Consider the following 13,140-nt stretch of genomic DNA (forward strand, 5'->3'; position numbering starts at 1 on the left):
TTAGAGGTCTAAAACTTGAAGATAATTATACTACTTGCTTTTTAGAGAGCATATTGTGGCCAGTGCAGTGAAAGGATATGGGGTCTCGGAAGGCAAGGCTACAAGTGTATCAACTGCAAATTGCTGGTCCATAAACGCTGTCACATACTTGTTCCACTGACCTGCAAAAGGCATATGGTAAGTTTGTATTCTGTATAAAGCTAATGTGTTTTACACCACCTCCATGTGCGTTATTTCCAAAGAGTATTTCCTAACTGACAAAATGTTGTTCATGTAGGCAGGTCACCAGGTTTGTAACGCATGCTGGTATCGTGAACACGGTTCGTGAGCTATCAGTTTAGTAAATGGAGAAGGGGAGGGAGTGTTTTGTGATCAATGAAAACAAAGTGAGGAACGGAGACCTTTGTGCTGTGAAAAAATACAGACTTGGATTTGAAGTTCTTCTTAGTTCACAAAAAAGTATTTATTTCAGATATATGAAGAACATAGTTTGAAAAAACGTTTTCATTTGCATCCTCTGTCTCATGGGAAGTTCTGCAGTACTAAGAAGCTCTCTTTTTTGTTTTTACGTCTCCATTTGTCACTCAACATCTCCCCTGGGTCCTGCTGCCATTTTAAACTCAATCTATTAAATACTCACCTTCTCCTGATCTGTCTACCCATCTCCCTTATCTATTTGTATTGACAACTCCAGTATTCTTTCAATCGTAGACTCAAAACTTTGGTGTCCCCTTCGTCCAATTCCCAGCCTCCTCCAAATCTGTCCTGTATTCAGTATTACTAGTTACTTTGGTTTCTTCCTCTTTAATATCAACCAGATCCATCTTTTCCTCACCAGTCCAGCTGCTGAAACGCTTTTTGCATATCTTGCCTTGATTACTTGATTCTTTGCCATCCTATTAATTGCTGCGTATGTGGAGACGGTATTTGAGTCTAACATACTTGTTGCTATATCTGCTCTAACAGTTCTGCATGTCTTATGTTAATGGTTGAGAACTCATTACAAAAAGAAAACTAAAACTTTTATGTCCTTTTATTAATGAATGCAAGACCTTTTGGAACAGTGACAGTATTTCTTATTTTTAGCCAGGGCAGGGAATATGCTGATGCTTTAGACTGCCTATATAAATTCACACTAAACATGGATACTTTTTATAAGGAATGGCTGCAGTTTCAAATGATAGTCTCAAATCTTTAATTCTGTTTGTGTGTATTTTACAGTAAAATATGCTGGATTTCGTTTTAAAAGAATTATTTAAATATGAGATTTGTTTACACTGCACTGTGCAGGGAGAAGATGGACTTTCTGTAGAGGCTTTTTAGAATTCATTACAAACCATTCATGTTCTGATAAGTATCTGTAATAACCCACTACCTGTCCTGGAAGCTTCAAGTGTAAATTTCTAGCTATAAATTATTTATATAACAAGGCAAACTTGTTTAAAACCTTTAGGAAGCCATATTCAGATGGCATAAACAGATTACATTAATTGATGGATATTTTTTCTCTAAATTGTGTATTTTGCCAGGATTCGGTCATGCCTTCCCAGGAACCTCAATTAGATGATAAAAATGATGAAGTTGACCTCCCCTCTGAAGAAACTGATGGAAGTAGGTATTTTCCCCACTAATGTGCAGTTGATATACTTGCACTTTCGGCTGTAACTATAGTCATAATAGGAACCATGATGCCAACTCTCAGTGCTACCATTATTAGTAATAGTAATTTTTAGTACGTTTGCCATGTTGGTTCCAGAATATGAGAGACACAAGGTACATGACGTAATATCTTTTATTGGATCAAATTCTGTTTGTGGAAGGTACAAGCTTTCAGAGTACACAAAGCTCTTCTTCAGGACTGGGGAAGGAAACTGGAGTGTCTGAACTAAATACAAGTTTGGGATACATTAAGACTCATGTTGTAGGAGGACACTGGAAATGGAGTGGGCGATAAAGGTTAGACAATGTTATACAAAAGGGATTTGAAGTGGCCCATTAGAGGTTAGCAAGCAGATGTGTATTATAAATTGTTGTAATGAGCCATGAAACCAGTATCTAGCAGTGTTCTGAATTTAAGTTTCTAGCAGGAGAATGGAAGCTCCCTAAAAGTGAGTGGGCGGGTCACCAGTGCCCCAACCATGGCCACGCTGCCTCTTGCCTCAAGGCCCCATCCTCTGCTTGCTCCTCCCTCCCTCCCTCCCCCTTGCCCTTATGACTGGTAAAAATTGATGGGACCATGGCCCCTGGTTCCCCTCTATTCTGGAGACCCTGGTTTCTAGCCTTGCTTTTTGAAGTTTCTGTGCAAGCTTCCTTTGAGGAAGTGTATTGGAAGATCAATTATGGAGTGATAGCTTTGTGAAAAGTGCTTGCCAACAGGTGAGTGTTTTCATCATTTTTCTGAGAGTTCATTTGAGAGCATTCTGATTGTTTGGTTTCACCCACTTAGTTGCTGAGGCATTTGATATACTGATGAAATACACCATGTTGTGATAGGCAAGTATAGGATATATGATTCTTGCAAGGTGTGTTGTGAGGGGCATTGATGATTGTAGCAGTGAAGTATGTCTGCAGGTTTTGCATCTGTTTTTTATGGCAGGGTCTGATGCCACTTTGAGTTGGTGTGTCCTGGTCTGTGGGGAGCTTGCGTCTGATGGTGAGATTGGCGTGATTAGGGAGTTGTTTGAAGGCCAGAAGAGGGGGTTTAGGAAAGTTTTCTTTCAGGAAGTGATCCCCATCAAATATGAGTTGTAGTTATTTGATACCCTGTATGGGTTCCAGTGTGGTTTGATAGGTGACAACTAGATGTGTGTAGTTAGTGGGTTTTTTCTGTACTGAAGCAGATTCTCCTCGGGTATTTGGGGGCCCTTTCCATGATGCAATCTACTTCTCTGATGGAGTGTAAATTGGTCCAATAAAAGATATAACCTCACCTACCTTGTGTCTCTAATAATTTGTAATACAGTAGTGCCTCATGGATCAGGACTCCATCATGCTAGGTATATTATATACACATGTAATAGAGTCCTTGTCCCAAAAATCTTGCCATGCACTCTGCCTCAGTTGACCTATATGTAAAATGTGGGTTGTAAGGCTGAATCAGTTACTGTTTGTAGAGCATTTTAAGGATCACAGTTGAGGGTGCTGTAGAAATGTATAAAGGTGTTTAAGGTTTGGGGGTGGGTTGGGGTAGGTTTTTTTTCACAAATTTTAGAGCCTACAACTTGTAAATTTGTTATAAATATACATTGCTAGTGAACTTGGTAACATTTGCAAGGAGTACAGAGGCAGCTGAGTATGTTACAGAAAGTGAGATCTTTAGCCTTCAGGTTAGGGTGTCTGACTATTTATTTATATATTAAGATGTCTGTAACCACGCCTACCTCAAGGCTCCTCTACTGAAGAGGACTGGATAGGACAGTCTGGGCCTGTCACACATGGTTCAGCAAGTTAAAGGGTTCACTGTTAAGTGCCAAAAGGCTCCTCTTCCCCTATTCCAATGTTGACCCCTCTTCAGCACCTTTAGTATGTGCTATCAAGATTATGACAACTAAGGGAAAAAATCCTACCTACATGTCCCATGGGGCAAAGTAAACTGATTTTATGATTTGTCCACTATGTGCAGGATAGTTTTGGCAATCTACTTGTTCTGTTTATCCACTTTGTCTTGCAGTACCTTATATTCCTTCAACCCGGAAACATGACAACATTAAAGATGACTCTGAGGTATTTTAAAAATTATTTTTAAATTAATATTTACGTTTTCTGCATAATGTAGCTATAGTTTATAGGCAGTGTTTTCTTCTTACTGTGTATATCCTTTTTTTCCAGTACAGGAAATCTGGGTCTCCCAAAATCAAGTATTTAGTGATTTAATGGATTTCTCAGACTTTCTTTTTGTTTTCTGTTTATATTGTCTCGATCACAAAGTGTGAAAGACTTTATTTCCCCATTCATATTGGGGAACAACTATGATTTATCTGAGGGTTGCAATTTATTGGTCCTTGCCTCTGAATTAGCAGCTTACAGTGGTTTAACATTATTTCAGTTCTTTGCTGTTATCCTCTCTAATGCATGTACACTGCTTATCACCCTCAGGCCACCCCTCCACAGACTAAAATTATGAATCTTGGTCCAGTGTCACTGACAATGTAAGTCATTAACTATCTGGTTTGCTCTGAAATTTTGCAGATAAATAATACACACCCAATTATAAAGGGCCCTGAAGAAATAAAAGTAGAAAAATGTATGCGTACGTTTTATATTTTAGCTCTTTTGTAGAGGGTCTAGCAGCATCTCTGCAGACTACAAATGTTATTCCCTTGGAGCACTTTGACAAATCCCAGTGCACTTTAAATAAGCCTAACGGGCTTCAAAACAATAGCTTCAAAAATGCTTCGGCATATTTAAAATAAATAAGAAGCACTTTACAAAGCATTACCAGGTTGGTTTCTCCCTTTCAACAAAACTGCACCATCTATTCTCCACTACACTCACTGCCACTGCCAGTAATTCACACATGAGTGGTTCTGGTTATTGCATAGATTGCCATGCTTTCAATCATATATGTTTTTAAGAATCATCTTAAGTAAACACAAAGAGACTAAAATGTGTACATTAGGATGACTACAGAAAATTTAGTCTCATTTTCTGAAATGAGAAAAGGAGTACTTGTGGCACCTGAAATGGATAGTTATTTGTATTGCAGTAGTACCAAAAGGTCCAATCAAAATTTAGGTCCTCTTGTGCTAGGTGCTGTACTAATGTATAGGAAGACACCTGGCCCCTACCCTAATCAGCTGTTCCCATTTTTTCCACCTTGTAGATGAGTGCTATTAAACTGAAATCGCATATCCTGCACAGAGAGGATGTGGCATGCTGGAACCTTGCTGGCTAGAATCTTTAAGCTCAGTGCAATCTCTTTTAATAACAGTCAATCCTAGATCAAGACTCCTTATATAAACACTTCCCATAGATCGGCAGAACCTTGATCTGGCTACAAGTACAGTAGTATGAGGTCAAATAAAAATAGAAATAAAAATGTGTTGAAGCATTGTAAACATTGGTAATGGGGTATAAGTGAGACAGATGCTGTACTTTGCTTAACTCTTTCCGACTGCTTGATTTTGAATGTCTCTAAATCTGTCATTTACAGTCACCAAAATAGTTTGGTTTTATTTAATATCAAGACACCTCCCCAAGGGACAAAATAGTTATTTCTATCTTCTTTAATAAAGCTTCAATCAAAATAATATATTTTCCATTTTGAAATCTCTTCCACAAATATTCACTCTTGGGAAATCAGCATGGTCCTGACCAGCAACTTGAATTTCACTACAGCTGTAGTGCGTTTGACATACCCTGAAACTGCTTAACCTCATGCCAAGGCAGATGTACTCAATTAGCAGAGTATGGTTTCTGTATCTTTTTTTCTCCGTAGATCTTCTTTATTAATATGTAGCTCCATATCTTTCAGAATGTGCAAGACACTGTTCACTCTCACACAGAGCTCTAGCTCGGAAGGGCTAACAATCCAAGAATTGAATTCAGACCCTCTTTGCTTGGTCAGAGTCTTTCATTTTCCAGAGTAGGGAATCCAAGAGTTTCCATGATGGATGAATACTACATAGCTGTAACCAAAATCCTGTGAATGAGTATTTAAAAATATATATACTTGGGATTTCTAGGGCTTAGTTAGACAGAAAACCTGAAGTGGAAATGCTTGATGCTTAGAAATGAGTGATAAGTGACCCACAACTTTTTTCCACTGTGAATAATAGAGTTGCATACTATTTCCCTTGTCCTGATTTACTACCAGAAAAGGAACCTGGCTGTAGGACTTTTATTTTAAATATGTTTGTCTGACTTTGGACTCTTATCACCTTGGGATTTAAGTCTCTGAGGGTCTGTCTTGACTAGGAAAAGTGGTTGCGTTTAGTTTAACATATAAAGTAAGCATGACCTGAACTTGACCACTTTTTCAAGACAAAAACTCCCAGGTGGGGAACCTGACTGGATCAATATTTGGTAATGTAATACAGACCCTGTCACCTCTAGGCCATTAATGTAAATTTCTGCTCTGATCTGTATAAAATAAAAGCTGATTCCAAGGCAGTGGGTTCTACAGGCACACTGTACAAAAGTAGAAACTGGTTTGCATGTTAAAAAGCAAGTTACACCAGTAAAAAATAGAGCATCTAATAACCTTAGGTGATAGGTCTGCCACGAACTGTTGACTCAGTCACATGCTAGACTTCCTGGCTGGTTGTTCTGAACAACCAGCATGTCAGACACTGGCAAACCAGCCACCATTGGCCAAAATAGAACTTCAGTATAATGGTGCTTTACATGGTGTGGTGAGCTGCTGAGGATAATTGCATAGATATGTATGGTCCTACAGCAGTTCACCTGCAGAATATGGGAACATTCAGTATTTATTCTTATTAAAAACATGTTACTTAAGATGAAATGTTCAGCAAGCTATTCCCTTAGAGGAAAAATAATTGGCACCCATAATAGCAAGTAGAAAAATTATACCAAGGAAGGTTTTTTTAAAAAAAAACTACTTGTTTTAGGGCTGTCATTCTTGTATTATTTGACAAATCGGTGTTTGACTAGTGTGCACATTGAGCAAATCCTGACTCTGTTAAGAGGTTAAACTTGTTTGCTCTAACAGTTCTTAGTTAAGAAGACTTCAGCTGTTTCTGAATATGTATCTGTTTGTCTTTATACAGGATATCAAGCCAGTTATTGATGGAATGGATGGAATTAAGATTTCTCAGGGGCTTGGACTACAGGACTTTGACTTAATCAGAGTTATTGGACGTGGAAGTTATGCCAAAGTTCTTTTAGTACGGTTAAAAAAGAATGATCAAATTTATGCCATGAAAGTAGTGAAAAAAGAATTGGTCCATGATGATGAGGTAAGTCTGTTTAAAATTTTAAAATGCTGAATTGAATCATAGTTCAGTATTGCCATTGGTTCTAACTGGTGAATGAAGGAAAAAGTGTTAAAAATGTGACTGAAATTTTGAACAAATATTTTGTCATGTAGTGGAAGCTTCACTGACTGGTAAGTTGGTTGGTGGCATCAACTGCCTACATGAAGTATGGCACAGATTGGTTCTGGGAGAAATGTCCACTACCTCCGAAGTAACTAATACAGACTAATTGGTTAGCAGTTTTAGAAAAACACAAATGAATTATTTATAATAAACCTGGATGTTATTCGAAGTCTAGCCTTTTGTTTACTGGTTAAATAGAGCATTGGGTATTAAATAGTCTGTTCATCTGCGACTAAAAGGATAGCAAAATGTTACCTCCCTCCCAATTTCAGCTTGTAGGGTGTCAGAAGAAACTAATGAACAAATTCTGAACTTCGTAACGGGAGCTGAACTTACATTTTTATAATGTTTTTTTATTTTTATAGAAATATATCATCTGAGTGCATTTTGGGTGTGTATATAAAATACATGTGCGCATACACAGTACATGTAATGTAAAACTACAGATTGTTTTTCACATTTAGTAAATCACTGGCTTTTAAAAGGGGCTACATCAACATGATTTTTTTTTTTCATGAGTCAATTTAAAAAAAATTCAGTCTGGATGAACGGCATGTCCTGGTTTTTGTTTTTTTTTTTAATTGCTTTAAAAATGTGCTATAATAGTTTCTTCGGTAAGGTAGGGAGTGACAGATTGAGAGGGAACCATGAATTTGAATGATAAATGCATTGAGTAAATGAACTGGAAAAATAAAGAAAATATTTTTCAGTAGCTTCTTTCCATATTAGCAGTCGAACTTTTGGCTATAACAGATGCACATTTTTCAGACACAATTGTGATTTTGTTTTTTAAGTTGGCAGTCTCTGTTAATTCCATGGCCACTGGAAAACTAGTTTACAAAAAGAAAAGGAGGACTTGTGGCACCTTAGAGACTAACACATTTATTTGAGCATAAGCTTTCGTGAGCTACAGCTCACTTCATCAGATGCATGCAGTGGAAGGCAATATTTTGTTGCAAAGAACTAAAAAAAAAAAAAAAAAAAAATCTGTGGTGGTAGTAACCAATTTCACTAGTTGCTGTACTTGTTACGTTCCAGAGGCTGATATTCAAAGAATATGTCTGCTTAGATTCTTTATCTTTAGACTTGCTTGCCTAAGTGTTGCAATCTTTTTTTCATGACCAAGAAAAGGGGATAAGAAAAAGTTGCTCCGTAATTACATTTCTTGTTTCTTCAATTGTTTCTTTCGGTGACAGTGAAAGGTGAGGAGAAATATTTAGTCAGCTTTGTGGTTGTCTTTGAGAACTAGAAACAGTTGAGAAAATTCTCAGTTATTTTGGATTGTGTCCTCACACATCATAACATAGAAACTTGATCTAATTGCTGCTGTTTGCTACAAGCTAGCATCTATGAGAAATGGAATTTTATGAATACACAGCTAAAGTGATGGAAATTCCATTTGATTGTGTTTCAATGGTAGAGAAAATGCATTACTTAGTAATGTTTTCGTCTTTCAAATATCAGTGAATTTAGAATGCATCGAACCTGCTGGTGCTTTGTTAGTGTTGTAGTAACAGTAATATTCAAAGGCTATCTTCACCAAAACGGAGTTGAGGCAGATTTCTCTCCCCCCTCCCCCCCCGGCCCTGATTTAATGAGAACTGAAGTTAAAGGAACCGAAAGGAAATATCCTGTTGAATGCTTATTCAGAGTATGTTGTCAGACTAAAAGTAATAAGTTTCAAAAAACAAAATTCATTAACTGTCTTTTTACCAAGTTACCTTATTATACCCATGTGAAAGACAACTTAGAAATACCTATCACAAAGCACCAGTTGTTAAAGCTGAAAGAATTTTTAAAATCTAATTTGCTTTACGCTGTTCATGCTGTTCCTTTTGATTTTTTTCTTAGCCTAGGAAGTGAGAATAATGCCCCCCTTTTTTGATCGTTACTAGGCAGTGTCACTCTCCTGTTCCAATGGAAATAGCACAATGCACAAAGCTTGGTTTACAGTCATTGTAAGAAAAGTTTACTTGGTGCTTAAAAAAAAAGACATGGAAACACTTCTATTGCTTGTTTATACTAATTTTTGTATATACATAATTTTTTGCCTGTAATTGACCTGTCTCTGCCTCTTCAAAGGCTACATCTTTATGTACAGAACCAAATACATGTTAACACTTGATGGGGATTTCCAGCTCCCATGGAGATCTCAGTTGTTGGGCTTGGCCTGACAGGATAGCACTAAAGATTGCTCTCTAGAGGTTGCAGTCTAGCTTTTACCTGCTGGACCTCACGTCAGGGCACCTGAGTATATATCCCCTAGTTGTCTTCAGATTGACTGGAGAGTTGACATAGTGTTGGTCAGCTAGAAACTGGGGAATTCAAGCCTACCAATGCCCAAGGTTTCCTGCCAGTCACTCCTTGATAGGTATTCATGGAGGGGGTGAAGTATTGTGGAATATATGCTATAACAGGCATGGGGAATGCTTACCTATGCTGAGAACAATTATAGTACACAAACTTTAGTTTTTGCATTTATGAACAGATTTGGGATATTTTTTTACCATAGGTCTTGGTTTTGCAGTGCTGTCCTAGCATCTATTAAATTTGGGAAATACCAGTAGCTTGTGGTCTCCTTTCTCAGTATTTCACGTGCATAGTTTAGCTGATCACAGAAACCATGTGAAACTCCGTGACTTGTACCCAAACCAAAGGAAATTGTGGCAGCTCCAGCTGACACAAATGGTTACAATGTGATATCCACTTGCTTCAGTACACTTTGAACCAATACATCATTAATACTTCACATAGGTGGTGGTCTTTTTTAAATTTCATGATGAGTAAATTTTGTTCAGAAAACCTCTGACAAGCAGTTGAAGCAAAAAAATATTACTTTCTCTGGGCTATCTTTTTTTTAAGGAATGTTTGTAACAGTGACACACTATATATATATATATATATATATATATATATATATATATATATATATATATAAAAATAATATGGGACTATAAATGTTGACGGTTTATTTTCTGGCTTTACCCACAGCAGGGTATCCAGCAGTAGTTCTGATTCTCCAAATACTCTATTTCAGGATATTGATTGGGTACAGACAGAGAAACATGTGTTTGAACAGGCATCCAGTAATCCATTCCTAGTTGGTTTACATTCGTGCTTTCAAACAACAAGTCGGTAAGAAAGTTTTGAAGTTACTTTATTTTGAAAATCTTGATCTTTGTACTAACTGCTTTTTCATAAAGCAACCATGGCGGTTAGAGAGTATAATCTTAGTGTTTTGAGACCTTTGGATCGAAGTATTACTATAACAGCCCTTTGTAGAAATAACACAAGATAACGGCGTGGCCTATTTAATAGTACAGTAACATTCAGATATAGACATGTAAATGGACAAACTTTTAGGGTAGTAAGTTAGCTGTTTCTCTCTTATACCTTTCTGGACACACAAAATCAAGCAGTCTTAAAAAGCACACACTAAGAACTGTCTCTTCTCACAGTATTTATTGGGGCAATTAATTTGGACAACTTAAATGCCGTTCCTACATATATATCGAGAAGTAATATTTTTATATATAGCTGTTCATTATTTTATGCTTTCATCACTGTGGCATTTAAATACATAGCACAGATTGAGAAAGTACTTTGATTCATTTGAGAAAACACTTAATAAATTCTTATCTACTTGCAAGTATCAGTGAATTGTTTTTTCTCATCTGCAAAAACTGAAGTGATTTATAAAAAGAAAAGGAGTACTTGTGGCACCTTAGAGACTAACCAATTTATTTGAGCATAAGCTTTCGTGAGCTACAGCTCACTTCATCGGATGCATACCGTGGAAACTGCAGCAGACTTCATATATACACAGAGAATATGAAACAATACCTCCTCCCACCCCACTGTCCTGCTGTAATTACCAGATTATATGTAATCACATACATATAGTTAAACATGTGTAAGTCTTTGCACAATCACAGTCTAAATTAGATAACATTGTGATCACAATAACCAAGATATTGGGAAGGGGCGGGGGGCATAAGAGGTCAGCAGTTGCAACAGTGAAAGATCACAAGCTCTGCTTCTTGATATGTATTCATATAGTTTGTTAGGGGCATGTGGGTCTTGGTTTCATTTAGTTTTTTGTAGTTTTTCAATAGCAGTTGCAAGAAAAAGAATCCTGAAATTGGGCCATGACAAGCTGGTTTGCCTCTTAAGTAAATTAACTGAGTGTATTTTTTTAAGTGTCTCCAAAAAGAAGGGGGTCAGTCCTTTGCTTTGGATTTTAACTTAGTTTAGATTTTGACTTAATTTGGAGTTGTTTTCAGAGGGCTTTCTCTGGATAGAATTCATAGGTTCTTCTATAGTGGTTAATCTTTACAAAGTATGTATTTTAGAATTAGATGAGCAGTGAGGAGAATTTGCCAAGTGTGTGTGGGGAAAAGAAGGTGTAGAGAGAAGAATTTTTAATTCTGGAATAATTGGGTGCATAAAGAAAAGCTGCTTCTGAGGCAGCTTCAGTTTTCACAAGAAGCACTCACTCAGCATATTTCTATTCTGTAGGACTCTTTAACCTTGTCAGCTTGCATGGATCATATTTTCCCACAAGTGGTATCTTCTCTCCAGTGTGTAATAAGTCTCTTCATATGGCTGATCATTCCACTTGTAAAAAGAAAAGGAGTACTTGTGGCACCTTAGAGACTAACCAATTTATTTGAGCATGAGCTTTCGTGAGCTATAGCTCACTTCATCGGATGCATACCGTGGAAACTGCAGCAGATTTTATATATACACAGAGAATATGAAACAATACCTCCTCCCACCCCACTGTCCTGCTGGTAATAGCTTATCTAAAGTGATCATCAGGTTGGGCCATTTCCAGCACAAATCCAGGTTTTCTCACCCTCCACCCCCCCACACAAATTCACTCTCCTGCTGGTGATAGCCCATCCAAAGTGACAACTCTTTACACAATGTGCATGATAATCAAGTTGGGCCATTTCCTGCACAAATCCAGGTTCTCTCACCCCCTCACCCTCCTCCCAAAAACCACACACACAAACTCACTATCCTGCTGGTAATAGCTCATCCAAAGTGACCATTCTCCCTACAATGTGCATGATAATCAAGGTGGGCCATTTCCAGCACAAATCCAGGTTTTCTCTCACACACCCCACCCCCATACACACACAAACTCACTCTCCTGCTGGTAATAGCTCATCCAAACTGACCACTCTCCAAGTTTAAATCCAAGTTAAACCAGAACATCGGGGGGGGGGGTAGTAGGAAAAAACAAGGGGAAAAGGCTACCTTGCATAATGACTTAGCCACTCCCAGTCTCTATTTAAGCCTAAATTAATAGTATCCAATTTGCAAATGAATTCCAATTCAGCAGTTTCTCGCTGGAGTCTGGATTTGAAGTTTTTTTGTTTTAAGATAGCGACCTTCATGTCTGTGATTGCGTGACCAGAGAGATTGAAGTGTTCTCCAACTGGTTTATGAATGTTATAATTCTTGACATCTGATTTGTGTCCATTTATTCTTTTACGTAGAGACTGTCCAGTTTGACCAATGTACATGGCAGAGGGGCATTGCTGGCACATGATGGCATATATCACATTGGTGGATGTGCAGGTGAACGAGCCTCTGATAGTGTGGCTGATGTTTAGGCCCTGTGATGGTGTCCCCTGAATAGATATGTGGGCACAATTGGCAACGGGCTTTGTTGCAAAGATAAGTTCCTGGGTTAGTGGTTCTGTTGTGTGGTATGTGGTTGTTGGTGAGTATTTGCTTCAGGTTGCGGGGCTGTCTGTAGGCAAGGACTGGCCTGTCTCCCAAGATTTGTGAGAGTGTTGGGTCATCCTTTAGGATGGGCTGTAGATCCTTAATAATGCGTTGGAGGGGTTTTAGTTTGGGGCTGAAGGTGACGGCTAGTGGCGTTCTGTTATTTTCTTTGTTAGGCCTGTCCTGTAGTAGGTAACTTCTGGGAACTCTTCTGGCTCTATCAATCTGTTTCTTTACTTCTGCAGGTGGGTATTGTAGTTGTAAGAAAGCTTGACAGAGATCTTGTAGGTGTTTGTCTCTGTCTGAGGGGTTGGAGCAAATGCGGTTGTATCGCAGAGCT

The 13,140-nt window shown here is 38.0% G+C and overlaps 1 protein-coding gene across 11 annotated transcripts in view; it reads left to right on the forward strand.

The window, feature by feature from the left end:
• Positions 1 to 13,140, forward strand: part of PRKCZ (protein kinase C zeta) — a 158,770-nt gene that overhangs the window by 105,050 nt on the left and 40,580 nt on the right. For 10 of the 11 annotated variants that reach the window (XR_012155570.1, XM_073316898.1, XM_073316904.1 and 7 more), the window contains 5 exons: positions 46 to 177; positions 1,530 to 1,611; positions 3,671 to 3,723; positions 6,732 to 6,920; positions 10,099 to 10,196. Coding sequence is in view for 10 of the 11 variants with exons in the window: in XM_073316898.1 (XP_073172999.1) it covers positions 46 to 177; positions 1,530 to 1,611; positions 3,671 to 3,723; positions 6,732 to 6,920; positions 10,099 to 10,196 (554 nt within the window). In the remaining variant the exon portion in view is untranslated. Of the gene's footprint in view, positions 1 to 45; positions 178 to 1,529; positions 1,612 to 3,670; positions 3,724 to 4,095; positions 4,149 to 6,731; positions 6,921 to 10,098; positions 10,197 to 13,140 lie in introns of those variants that run through there. The other variant, XM_073316908.1, reaches the window with a different exon arrangement.

The sequence above is a fragment of the Lepidochelys kempii genome, chromosome 18 (genome assembly GCF_965140265.1).
Source record: "Lepidochelys kempii isolate rLepKem1 chromosome 18, rLepKem1.hap2, whole genome shotgun sequence".
NCBI lineage: Eukaryota > Metazoa > Chordata > Testudines > Cheloniidae > Lepidochelys > Lepidochelys kempii.